Source organism: Psammomys obesus, unplaced genomic scaffold, assembly GCF_907164565.1.
Source record: "Psammomys obesus unplaced genomic scaffold, mPsaObe1.curated_primary_1811, whole genome shotgun sequence".
Lineage (NCBI taxonomy): Eukaryota > Metazoa > Chordata > Mammalia > Rodentia > Muridae > Psammomys > Psammomys obesus.
The window spans coordinates 9,017,938-9,031,368 of NW_026590859.1; the positions used below are offsets into that span (position 1 = coordinate 9,017,938).

Here is a 13,431-nt window from a genome sequence, read left to right on the forward strand (position 1 = left end):
GGGTGTAATGTATAAAGTAGATGAATAGTTAAAAAGAAAACCACACGAGCAAGAGAGACAGCCATTATTGCAGGCACCCTAACAAAGCCAATGACTGCACTAACGGGAACCCTGGGTGCTCTGCATGGCACTTTCTCTACTGGTTCTGGATGACTACTACAGTAGGACGTTCTGTTTGGGGAGAAAATGAGACGATGGCTCAGGGATGTTTGCACAGTCAAACCCTCTGTGCAGTAACTAGGATAGCTGTAAGGAATGGGAACAGGGTACAAAGGTGGCCATGCCCACTGTCTGTGCCAGAACCCAATGGAGTACTGTTGCGTCCCTCTTTCTTAACACAGTACCGTGCTATCAGCAGTCTGCTCTGGAACACAGGTTCTCTCCTTACTTGAAGATGTGTGCTTTGCCCTTGTCCTCAGTGAAAGGTAACAAGTAAAGCTTTATTTCCAACTTCATTTCTGTGTAAAACGGTACCAACTTAACAGTCTTTGTCACCTGAGAAAGTCAAAGTAAAGGTCCTACCGCCAGTCTGGTGTCTGGTGGTTCTAGGATGCCTATGTTTACCACTTTTCTTCTGTTTGGATCACAACAGTAACCAGAAACAGTCCTACTGTGTGCATGGCTAACTCTTGTCCAAGGTTAGTCTCAAAGGCCTCTCAACTCTCTGGTAAGACCTCATTTCCCGCACTGTTAGGGTCATCTTCTTCCTGTGGGCACCTTGTTCCGGAAGCACCTAGGGAGCGGCGCCAAGCTTTGGACCCAACTGAATGGTTAACCTACCAGTGGTCATCAAGCCTATTACCCCACCACCTCATCCTTTGAGGAAGGCATGACACCAGGATGAAATAAGACACAAAAGCATCTTATTGATCCTTCCTTCACCACCCCCTTTACTCAAGTCTCCTTCATAAGGATCCTTGTAAATGGATCCTCTTGAATCCAAATTCTTTCTTCAAGGTCTTTCTCTCAGGCGGCATTCTTGTGTAAAAATCCCACAGGTGCATTAACTCACACTGACACAGTACGATATCTTCCTCCTTCATCATAAAGGCTCTTTAATATGTAGAGACTATATATTGAAAGAATACACTAACAGAGTGATTTAAACAACAGACTTGACTTTTTAAAACCTTAACCAAAGAACAATGATCCCAGGATGGGAACCCTGTTTGGGCTCTTCCCTCCCACTCTCGCTGAGTCCCCACAGCAGAGTGTTAATCACAGTGAGTCTGAATGTCACCACAACATGTTTCTAGTCAGTGACAGAAGGAATGCTAGAACTAGAATGAAGACATAATTGCTAAAATCCGAATGAATTACTAACTGAGGTGGAATAAAGTGACACTGAAAGACACAGCTAGCCACTGTGGTACACACTGCTTACTATTCAGGAAGGCCACAGTTCAAGGCCAGTAAGGGCAACTTAACTAGACTTTGTCTCCAGGATGTACATTTAAAAGGGCTGGGGATATAGTTCAGTGTTGGAGTGCTTGCCTACCAAACTTAAGGCCATAGGTTCAATACTCTCTCTCTGTCTCTCTCTCAGCAATGTGTGAAAAGTGCCTAGCACAGTTTCTAGTACAGGCACAAGGTGAAAAGCACATGTTTAGTGAGCTCCAGGACAGGCATGGCCTGTCTCTGGCATGTGTGAAGACATAATCAGCATATGGAGACTGTTACCTCTGGATCTTTATTCCACTGAACAACATACTCCCAGCAGCAATGTGCATGCAGCACGTCAAGTTCAAGGCTACAAGGGAACTGTTCATAGGCTAGACGGAGCAAGTCTGGAAGACACAAGAGGGTAACAACGTCTTTTTGGTAAGAAGCACTCAGCTGCATCGCTCCACGCTGGATCTCATAGTGCTCATTATCTGGTGTCACCTGGTACAGCTCCTAGGTCTATCTCCACCTCTGACACTTCAAGGAGACTTCGGGCAATACCTTCTCGAGGTTCGTCTGGATTGTCTACATCTCTTTCTTTGTTGACACATTTCAACAGCTCAGGGCTGAGGTCTTGTTTAAATATCCACTTGGCTACACTGTCTGCAACACCACCTACAGGTTTGAGACAGGAAAGAAAATGAAAGCTGATAAAATATGAGCAGCAATGTGCTAAGTGAAACCAAATACGGAGTACAGCAGACATTGCCTTAAGGGCAGATACACAGCATGCTCACTTCTGAATCTGAAATGAAGGGGATGTCTAAAAGCCATGAGATTGAGTGTGCTAATATCTATTATTCAGCTTGGGAAGGCAAGTAAGATAGCTGCTGTCTGGGGGCATACTTCTACATTGAGAACATCTTAAATAAACATAAATGTACATGTGTCAACAGTATATACACTATACTATACACTGGCTATACGCTTGCCAGGTCCATAAATTCAAAGTATACTACACCAGACACAGATGGAAGAATTACTACTGTTTTAAAGGTTTTTTTGTTTGTTTGTTTTGTTTGTTTGTTTGTTTGAGAAAGGGTCTTGTGTAAGGCTGGCCTCAAACAAATCATCAAACTAAGGATGAACTGAGGACTCTGAACCCCAGATGATCCTACCTCCACCTCTCGAGTGATGTGTGCTGCCACAGCCTAGGTGGTGCTGAGTTCATGTCTATGCATGCTGGAGAGCCATTCTATAAGTGGACCTAATGCCTACCCCACGTTACCTTTTCTTGAAATGTAAAATAATGTGTACGTGTTGTATGCACGCTCATACATCAGAGGAGGATGTCGGGTGTCTTGCTTTGTTACTCTGCCTTCCTCACTCGGGACAGGTTCTCTCAATGAACCCAGAGTGAGGACAGCAGCATACTCCAGTCTGCCATTCTCTTCCACAGTGCTGTGCTTAAAGTGTGTACAGCCACACCTTGTCTGTTTGTTTTTCAAGACAGGTTTCTCTGTGTAGCCTTCGCTGCCCTGAACTTGATTTGTAGACCAGGCTGGCCTGCCTCTGCCTCCCTGGGTGCAGGGATTACAGGTGTGTGCCACTGCACCTAGCTCACACTTATTATGTGGGTTCTGAAGATTTGAACTCAGAACCTCATGTTTCGCAACAAACACTCTTACCCACTAAGTCCTTGCCCCAGTGACCCCAAACCACCCCATATTACATCTAGTATACAACTAACTTTACCAGGCAAAATTTAGTCATAATTTTACATGTTTTACTCATCAAGAGGATTCAAAAAATTCTAAGTACAAGCTAAAAATATTCATGATATCTGAAATTTTGTTTATTACCTAAAATAAATAATTCATTTAAAAATAAGAAATACATTTACTCCAATCTTCATGTCTTTTGGAGTGGAGAGATACGGGCAAAAAATGAAGTATCAATATGTTGTCCACTAAGGCTGGTTTAAAATTTATTAGCTCAAATGTTCATTTCCCCATTAACTTCCAGAATAGCTGGCACTAACATGCGCCACCATGTCTACTTTTTATTTTGATTCAAATAAGAGTTTCCCATAAAATAATGTTTCATAGTAAACTTATCCTCATCTGTGAAAACTATGAACAGGGTGCTGGGAGATTGAATTTTATGTCTGACTTCTAAGTTACTCTAGAATTATGCCCTTACCTATATTTCTTGGGTTAATATTAAAATGGTGGACCTCAACCTTCTTTAGGTGACAACATAGAATAAAGTAAATAAAAAAACTGTTAGAAATCTTATAAAGAATGAGAAATCGAGTTAAATAAAAATCTGCAAGCACTCATAAGCTGGAGAGATGGTGCAGTGTTTGAGAGTAAGTACCACACAATCATGAGGAGTGGCGCACAGGGCTCACTGTTCCTATAACAAGCTAGGACTTCTATACACCCTGGAAGCCCATCTCTGGGGTGGACAGAGACAGAAGGCTCCCAGGGTCTTGCTGGCTTCCAGCCTAGACTGAAAAATGTGAACCCTGAGCTTGGAAAGAGACCTTGCCTCAAAGGAACAGAAGGATATTGATTAGAGACAATTGACATCCTCTTTTGCCCTACACGCATGCACACATGCATAAAGAAATAAATCTTAAAAATCTAAGTACTTGAATATATAAATCTAGAAATATCATTCTGGTATCAAGTGCTTAATAGTGCGCCAGTAAGAAGACTGAACACTTAAATAAAACTAAAATAAGGTTTCTCATGCCCCTGAACCGTAATGGCTCTAGGCCAGGAGAAAGTCATGTATCAGAGAAGAGCCACTGCTGCAAGTTCTCACTCACATGTGAGATCTACACAGCTGCTCTCACAGGAGTGGAGGGTGGCAGAGCTCTGAGCAGAGGCTGGGGAGTACAGCAAGAAGGGTGCAGAGGACAGCAGTGGGTACCAGGTTGTAGCAGGGTAGGGTAAGCAAGTTACTGGCCCACAACACAGCAGGGAATCTAAACAGCTAACTGTATATCCAAAAAAGACAGTGGAGAGGACTTTGAGTACTCCTGACACAAAACAGTGACAAATACCTATATAATGGATCTGAACTTATGATGCATAAATGCATTAAATTGTCACACTATGTCTTATAAATATGTATGACTACTATGTGGCAAGGAAACGAAAGAAGGAAAAATTAAAAGCACAAAAAGGGGAAGACAGAGGAAGAGTGAAGTTATTAGATCTCTGGAGAGCAGGAGAGAGAAGAGAAAGATAGTCAGGAATGGTTCCTTGGTGGGATACTAGGATAGAATTTTCAAACACGAACAGGACTCACGTGTCCATGAGTGGGTGAGATGGGACCAGGGAGAAGGATGGCTTCAGATCCAAGGATGAGAGTCTTGTAAACATTTCGCTTACCGAAAACCTAGGATTGGCCTAAAATTAACTAAAAATACACCTATATTCCTAGCACTTCACTAAGGCAAAGGGACTGTGGGTTCAAAGCAAGTTCTGGCTACTTCATCAACAAGTAAACACATATTCAAAATAGCATGTACATAGCAAACACTCAGATGAGCTTGGCTTACCTTTTCCCCCTTCTAACAACTTTTTAACAGAGAGCCTTGGAAGTGGCTCTGTCTGTGGAGATGACACTTTGGCAGCTGGAGGGTTCGCCTTGCTGTGCAGCAGAGTCTGGAGTATGAGGCAATCCTCCAGCTGTCTCAGCAGCAGCTTCCAGTACTCGGTGTCAAGAGAAAGGGCTTCCCAGGAGTCTGTGAGGGCTTCTGCATCAGCACCCAAAACCGTCTGGGAGAACTGAGAGAAGATACCCTGCTCATACTTTGGGCAGTGTGTCTGTATTCACTGTTGTGCTAGGGACTGAACCCAGGGCCTTAACTATGCTGGGTACATGCTCTCCTGCTGAGCCACACCCCCAGCCATCGGGCAGACTCTGAATCAACATAAATGAAAGCAACAAAGAAGTAATTTTACAGATTCAGTGCTTGACTGGATCAGACGGGAAACTCAGGACATTGAGAGGAGGTCCTGTGGAGATGAGTCAGGCTCAACCACTGTGCACCTTACCATCTTCTGGCCTCTGGCAAGGGCTGGCTCTGCTTACGGCATTGACAGAATGTACCAGCCAACTCTATCACTGTAAACACCTCAATCTGGTAGTGTTACATTTAGCCCATAACCTCCAGGACTGACAATGTATACAGTAAATCACTATGTTATGAGATGTTAAACTAACAGCCCCTAGGAAAAAACCACCGACCTGCCATTTAAGCAAGTCTTTTCTTTTTAATGTAAATGAGCCCTTGGAAGAAGAAGAGAAAACCCATACAGCAACACAGCAACTTTGGTAGATAGTGCTGGTCTGTCTGACCCAGTGCTCAGTATGTAGGAGGAGGAGGAGGAGGATGGAGATAATCGTGGACTGCAGAACCTGAATAAACCCAAGAAGTGGTCCAGTCTGAAGCCTGACCCCTTAGTGAGGAAAGCATTACCATCCATCCATTCAAATTCCTTACCCATTCCACACTACACGTTCCAGAACACTACAAGCCAATCAGACTGGCACAGAGCAAAGCTCTGCCCACTTACTTTCTTATCTGTAGCACTGCTGGACATCTGTGCAGCAACAGAATGCCCAACGTGTGCAGACAGCAGGGCAGCTCCATTGTTCTCTGACTGGATACAGGCCGTGCGCATTTGCTGCCACCAAGGGGACACAGACTGAGAATCCCATGTCTCCTCCATGGCCACTACAGAGGCAAAATAAAATCAAAAGGTAACATCTTACCCTGTCAATACGGGTGTTAGTATGTGTTTGATCCTTTATGCTTAAGCTAAATCCCTCAGAGACGGAGCTGCATACGTCTAAATGCACTAGAAGATTAATACTGTGTGCTAGCTAGGTTTTTGCCAACTTGACACAAGCTAGAGCCATCTGAGAGAAAGCAACCTCAATTAAGAAAACACCTCCATAAACTCGGCCTGCAGGCAGCCCGTGCAGCATTCTCTTGACGGGTGATTGATGTGGGAGTGCCCGGCACACTGGGGATGGTGCTCCCCTAGGTAGGTGGCCACGTGGGTATGAGAACGCAGACTGAGCATGGAGAGCGAGCCAGTAAGCTACACTCCTCCAGTCTCCACTTCAGCTCCTGCTTTCTAGGACCTGCAGTTCACTGAGCTCCTCAGTTAGATTGCTACCTGAAAGCCTTAAGAAGAAATAAACACTTTCCTCCGATGTTGCTTTTGGTCTTTATCACAGCAATAAAAATTCTTAGACATTGTAATTGATTTTATTCAGAACATTTACCTTCCATTTGTTTATACTATTAGTCATGCTGTTTTTGAATCAATACCAAATTCTTACTTAAAATATTTTCATCATTATGAAATGGGAATATTGGGGATGGAGATATAATTATGTTTAACTTAAAATTTTTTTTTCATTGTTTACTTTATGTGTATGGGTTTTTGGTCTGCATGTATGTCTGTGTACTACATATGTGTCTGGTGCCCAGAGAGGCCACATGAGGGCCATGGATCCCCTGGAACTGGAGTTGCATAACAGTTGTGAGCTACTTGGGTAGGTGCTGGGAATTGAACCTGGCTTCTCTAGAAGAGCAATGGATGCTCCTTACCTCTGAGTCATTTCTCCTACCAAAATAGGCAAAATATTATCTGCGCCAAAGACTGCTTTCCGGTGACATTGTATCTTCTGAAGGCTGATTTTCATTGTCTTACACTAAAGCACAATGCAAATGCACATAAACTTTCGACCAGTGCATGAAGACTTCAATGTGTTCACAAGGCCAAGGATGCAAACCAGGGCCTTGTATAGCCAAAGATCTACCTCCTAGCTGCACACCACACTGAAATGTTTACCACGCTATAGTCTGCTTGTGTTGAGGGGAACTGCTCCTGTCTTTCTAAGACATTTCAAACACTACATTCTTTTCTGAGCATTGAAGCAGAAACCCTGGGAGTACTGGCCTCTTACCTTTCATCTTGCTCAGCAGGGACAGCATGGTGTGAAGACAGCAGACAGACTGTGGTTTGTCCAAAATATCTTTTTCCTTTGAAAGCCAGACACTTAGGAGCAGAGACTGAAATAAAATTTGAATCTTTTCAGCCTAAATAGTATTTAACATAAGATTTCATTCACACTTTCCTGCAGTGTGCACATGTACACAATGTTTCAACTGTCTAGCTGGGTCCTTGTTCTATCATGTAATGTGGATTAGACTGAGGTATAGTTTACCTGAGAGTGTCTCCACATCTGTGGGCACCTGAATCCAGCCCCTTCTGTGTTCCCTCAGGTTACACACTACCTTCCAGTCTAAGCCACTGTTAAGAGAACGCCACCAGGAGGGACAGCACTGAACATCTGCTGCTGAGTAAAGCCCCAGCTGCAGGCTCTGATGGGAGACACAGGGTGGGGCCACCTTGTTCTTGCTTTTGCCAAAGACACAGGGCCATGGTGGTGGGGAACAAGCATAAACTTCCAAGTTACCATTCTAAGATCCCCAACAAGTTACGAAAAGTGTATTTTAAACAAAGCCACTTTGGTGAAAACGGAAGCCTTTCTACATCTTTAAGATTTGTTTAACTTAATGGATTAATTCGGAGAAGATGGAAATTTGAGCAGTGTCACATCTGTAAAGGCTGCACCTCGATTGGTTATACAACTGCACTGCTTTATGTGGAAGAACTCTAAAAGGGATTGGCTTAAATGCATTAGTTCATGTGACTTTGCGGCAGTGAGGGTAAGGAGCTGGAGGTGGAGTGTACGAAGGAGATACCTCTCCATAGGTGACTCAGGACAGGAACCTCAAAGTGGGTGATATTATATTACCTCATTTGATTGTAACATTTCAGAAACAGAGGAAGGAGTCCCTAACTTCCGGCACCATGCACATAATAACTTAGAACTTCAATTAGAACCTAACTCATATGTGGTTTGAGCACATATACACACAAATGTACACATAAATGTGTATATGTGTGTAACTTTTACATATATGAAATCACTCATAAGCTTTCTCTCTTTAATATGAAATCTTATTTCTCCCCTTTTTCCTTTCAGGTTTCTTCTATGTCAGCCCCTTTCTAGCTTAGCCTGTATAAGAACGGATTTTCCCCATGTTCATAAAATAATGACAATGTGTCAAATGCCCACAGTTAGTTGGACAACATGATCTGCTGTCACTGGCTTATAGGATGAAGGGAGGACACCACAGCCACTGACTTAGAGAAACAGGGTCATATTCTAGCATGTTCTCTCTACCACCAGTGACCTAGCGTGCCGCTGAGTTCATAAAATTGATTCCTCTTAATCTGTATGCCCAGGGTCTTCCTCTCATAACCACAAACTGGTTCTCAGAGAGAACAACCGTCTCACTGTTTGCCTGTGTGCATGTGCTGTGAAGCACAGGGAAGTACTTCCTACCTTTAGGATCATCGTTCAGTTGCTACTAGACCTAACTATTGGTTGTGTTATAAAATGTGTGACCAGAATTTACCAGAACAGTACATCACGTCTAAAACTGAGTGTGGTGCACAGCTGCCACCCTGCATGCGTGAGGCTGAGTCACAAGCTCATGGATCACGAGCTCCAGATCTCTCTATGCGACACTGCATGACTCTAAGCTCACAAACTGCCACCAGTTTTTAAGTATACTTGAAAATTTGTTTATGACTCCATTAACAAAAAAGTTCAAAATAGTCATTAAAGGACAACCCAAAACTGCTTTAGATGGAGATAGCTAGGCTAAAAACACTCTATACTGTGAACTATTCTACTTTCTGCTCCCTCAAACCCCATCCCAGGCCGTAAGCAAATCCTGAACAAGTGAAAACCAGCTCTTCTTTTTCCTTCCCAACTCTCCCTGTGTCAGTTCCTTCCATCTTTTACCCAGAGTCAGCCTTTGTTCTCACTCTAAAATGTTTTTTTTTCTTTTTAAAAATAAACTTAAAATTTCCCACTAGCTAAGCTTTTGTTCAAAGGTAGATCAGTACAAAATGCAGATGCATTCCTATCAGAACACAACGTAATTTTAGAACTGCTTATAACAGAAAGATACTTTAAAATTCAGGGACAATGAAAGTGAATACAGAGACAAATAACACATAGGACACACGCTGATACCCACAAGAGGAACATCTGCCACCGAAAAGCCACTACCAAGTGGATACAAAGGAAGACAGTGTTCCAAGCCAGCACAGCAAGGAATAAACACCATGCATAATCTGAACATGAAAGCACGAATCTACATGTATGAATTAGCCGATTCCATATATAAGTATGCCATGTGAAAAAGACAGTTGTGAAATAATACTGTGGTAACAGATTAGGAACAGCACAGACTATAAAGTTTAGTGAACGCTTTACTTCTACTAGGTAACACCTAAGACTTGCAGAAATCTGTACCTAAGAATGAAACAAAAATTCCGTAAGAGCTCACCGTTTGGGAACATCTCCTTTTATGTCAATGCCCTTCATGCCTTACTCCTGACTCAAAGGATGCAATAAGCTGCCAAGACAGCATCTGTTAGCCTTTTCTTTCTACACACAAGGCAGTACTGGTCAATCTTTCACCTGAGCTGATTTTCTAGTATTTCCTGAATACAAGCAGAACTTGATAAAACCATAACTGTTCTGAAAAGGTGAATTTGCTAACACAGCAATATAGTACTAAACTGAATGTAAATGCCTGGCAACAGAAATACCTTTTAAAAAGCTTCTTCCTTGTTCTCTCCACAGTATGGAGGATGACTAAACCCAAGGCCTTTGCACATGCCACACATTCACTTTATTGTTGAGCTATACCCCTAGCCTTCTTTTTGCTTTTGAAATTTTTAGACAGGGCCTTATTGAGTTAATTGGGCTGCCATGAGTACCCGCAGGACAGGCAAGCCTTAAATCTGTGATCCTGTCTCCACTGCCTGAGAAGATGGTACCACAGATACAGCTACGCTTTTATGCCTGGATGGAAGCCCTTCTAAAATAATTTTCTTTTCCTTCTCCATGTCCCTGTCCTAACTTCTTCTCTCCATCCTGAGTTCCTCTTTTTATGTTTTGTCATGAGACAGTGTCTCACTGTGTAGTCCAGATTAGCTGCAAACTCATGCCTCAGCTTCCCGAAGTGTTGAGATGATAAGCATGCACTTTCATGAATATAATTCTAATAAAGCTGTCACTTATAATACATTAAAATGAGAATGTAGACAAACTAAGAGAACAAGTTATTAGAACAGGAACAATGGTCACTGTGCTATTCACAAAGGTTACAAAGAAAGAATTATACAAATATGTATCTTTTTTTAAATTTGCCTTTTTCCATTTTGTATATTTGCTTCAAGGTTTCTCAATAATTCTTTTTTATTTTTATCACAAACATACAATCAAAACATACAAAGTCTGCTTAATCCTTCAATTACTAAAACACATTCACTAACTGATATTCCTGTATATTTTAACTGTCTTACCTCCTGAGGTGCACACTTTCACAGACTAGTAGAAAAAAACCCATCTTTAAAGGACTTCTAAATGTTCAATAAAAGTTCTCACTAAGCTCAGTACTAAGCTCACAGGGTGGGCTGTCCAAATGCTGGCCAAAACCTGAGATGTGTGCTGGAGTTCGAGAAAACAGTGTGAATGTGTGCATGAGCAGGAGCAGCAAGGAGGGAGCTGAGGAGATGGATGGACACAACAACATTCTTCTCGTTCATACTGTCCTACTTCTTTGGAATTCCAGTTTGCAGTTAAGGAAGATTGTTAATCTGAACATTCATCATTAGTAACATGTTTGCTTACTTGTTTTTGTATTCTAGTTTTCTCATTGGTTGATTCTTCTGTTTTACATGCATGTAAAGATTCTATTCTTAAATATTTCAAGTTTGAAAATGTTGACATCAATTTTATATGCATTTAGGTAAGTTTGTTTTTTAAAAGCTTTTAGTTCTAATATAACAACTGATGATCAAAATCTACTATAAATGCATTCACCTGTTGGACTCTATATTTGAGCCCAAATATTTATAAAATAAAATGACCCTGATATCATAATTGCAATTTTCTTTGATCATTTCAGGTTTTTCAGTGTATGTTATTTTTTTTTTAAGATTTATTTATTGGATATGAGTGCTCTATCTGCATGTATACCTGCATGCCATAAGAGGGCCTCAGATCCCCAGTATAGATAGTTGTGAGCCACCATGTGGTTGCTGGGAATTGAACTCAGGATCTTTGGAAGAGCAGACAGTGCTCTTAACCACTGAGCCATCTCTCCAGCCCCTTAATGTACATTTCTGATACACTAAGGATAATGATTTTAAATTTAACGCTTCTATGCAACATCTGCAAAGGATTCAGTAAAAACACCTTACCAGTAACTGCTGAGGGCTAAGTCCAGCAGACTCCAGGGTTTGACACATATCCTCAGTGGAGCTTTCTCCATGCAAACACTTCCAAAAAAAGAAACTGCCTAGCAAAACAAACAAGTAAACAAACATGTTACTAATGATGAATGTTCAAATTAACAATCTTACTTAACTGCAAACTGGAATTCCAAAGAAGTAGGACAGTATGAACGAGAAGAATGTTGTTGCTGTTTTGTTTTGTTTGAGAGGGATTCTCTCTACATAGCCCTGGCTGTACTGAAACTCACTATGTAGACCAGTCTCACAAAGACCCACCTGCCTCTCCCTCCTGAGTACTGGCATTAAAGGTCTCCATACCCAAAAGAAAAGAACCTAATGTGTAAATTTGATTTAAAAGAATGGAAGGCAAATCATTATGCCTTAAGACCTCCTCTTGTGTGTTTATAGTATGCACACAGGTGGAGGAGAGAGGTCAATGTTGAAAGTCTTCCTCAAATGCTCCTCACCTTATTTTTTGAAAAAGCTCACCCACTGAACCTGGAGTTCACCAGTTAGGAAAGGCTAGCTGACCAAAGAGTCCCAGAGATTCTCGTATTTATGTCTCCCCAGTGCTAGGATTATAGGCAGATGCCACCGTGCCTGGCTTCTTACACAAATGCTCTGAGTTCTAACTATGGTTCCCAGGTTTGCATGGCAAGCACTTTACTGAATGAGCCATTTCTCTACTCCCAACACTTTCTTATTAGAAGGCTTATTAATACAATTAAACTTATATGACATGGTGTGTGAATACCCAGAATACATTACTGACAAAAAAAAAAAAAAAAAAAAAAAAAAAGAACATTAAAATCTTTGTCACTGATTTTTAAAACAAAAGGAGGCATTGAATTGTTGTACAGGACTTCTGTAGAAGGGGGAGGGTATACGGAACAGATTACAGGGCTTTACCTACCTAGAGCCACATACTCCTCTTCACTTATCTTCTTTATGCTGAGCATATCCTTCTCATAGTCCAGATATTCGAGGAAGGTCTGAACAGGCAGCACTCCATCTGTATCCTCGGAAAACCAGACCGTGGTCTTGGTGTTTTCTTGCTTGTACTTTTCCAATAAGACTCGGAGCTTCAGGAGTTCCTTATCGTCCAGCCTTAGCAGCACAGCCAAGTCCTTCAAGAGCAAGAGTAGGCCTTGTCTTTGTGAATTGCCACAAATGCTAGCCCATGATCAGAAACGAGATTCCAGGCTGTTGGGCAATGGTGACTTTTAAAATTAGAATGAAATATGACAGAGGTAGTGTACTGTTTCAAATGTTAGTTTTAAATGGGATTTCATAAATATGATGCTACGTAAATATGATGCTACATAAACCTTGGAAAACTATTTACTGCTAACAGTGCCATTTTAAGAAGTGTCAACTGTTGGGCAGAGTGAATGGAATTTTATGTTAAGAAGTGGGAAATAGTAAGAGCTGGAGAAGACAGGAACTCCACAAGGAGAGCAACAGAACAAGAAAATTTGAACACAGGGAACTTCCCAGAGACTCATACTCCAACCAAGGACTATTCATGGAGATAACCTAGAACCCCTGCACAGATGTAGCCCATGGCAGCTCAGTGTCCAAGTGGGTTACCTAGTAATGGGAAGAGGGACTGCCTCTGACATAATCT

At 41.8% G+C, this 13,431-nt stretch overlaps 1 protein-coding gene across 2 annotated transcripts in view; it reads right to left on the minus strand.

Annotated features, from left to right (window-relative positions):
• Rab3gap2 (RAB3 GTPase activating non-catalytic protein subunit 2) overlaps positions 1-13,431 on the minus strand; it is an 82,885-nt gene that overhangs the window by 14,001 nt on the left and 55,453 nt on the right. The window contains exons 20-26 of one of the 2 annotated variants that reach the window (XM_055609203.1): positions 12,718-12,931; positions 11,772-11,869; positions 7,384-7,489; positions 5,979-6,139; positions 4,958-5,186; positions 1,945-2,058; positions 1,681-1,787 (exon numbers count right to left, since the gene is read on the minus strand). In XM_055609203.1, coding sequence (XP_055465178.1) covers positions 1,681-1,787; positions 1,945-2,058; positions 4,958-5,186; positions 5,979-6,139; positions 7,384-7,489; positions 11,772-11,869; positions 12,718-12,931 — 1,029 coding nt within the window. Of the gene's footprint in view, positions 1-1,680; positions 1,788-1,884; positions 2,059-4,957; positions 5,187-5,978; positions 6,140-7,383; positions 7,490-11,771; positions 11,870-12,717; positions 12,932-13,431 lie in introns of both variants that reach the window. The other variant, XM_055609202.1, reaches the window with a different exon arrangement.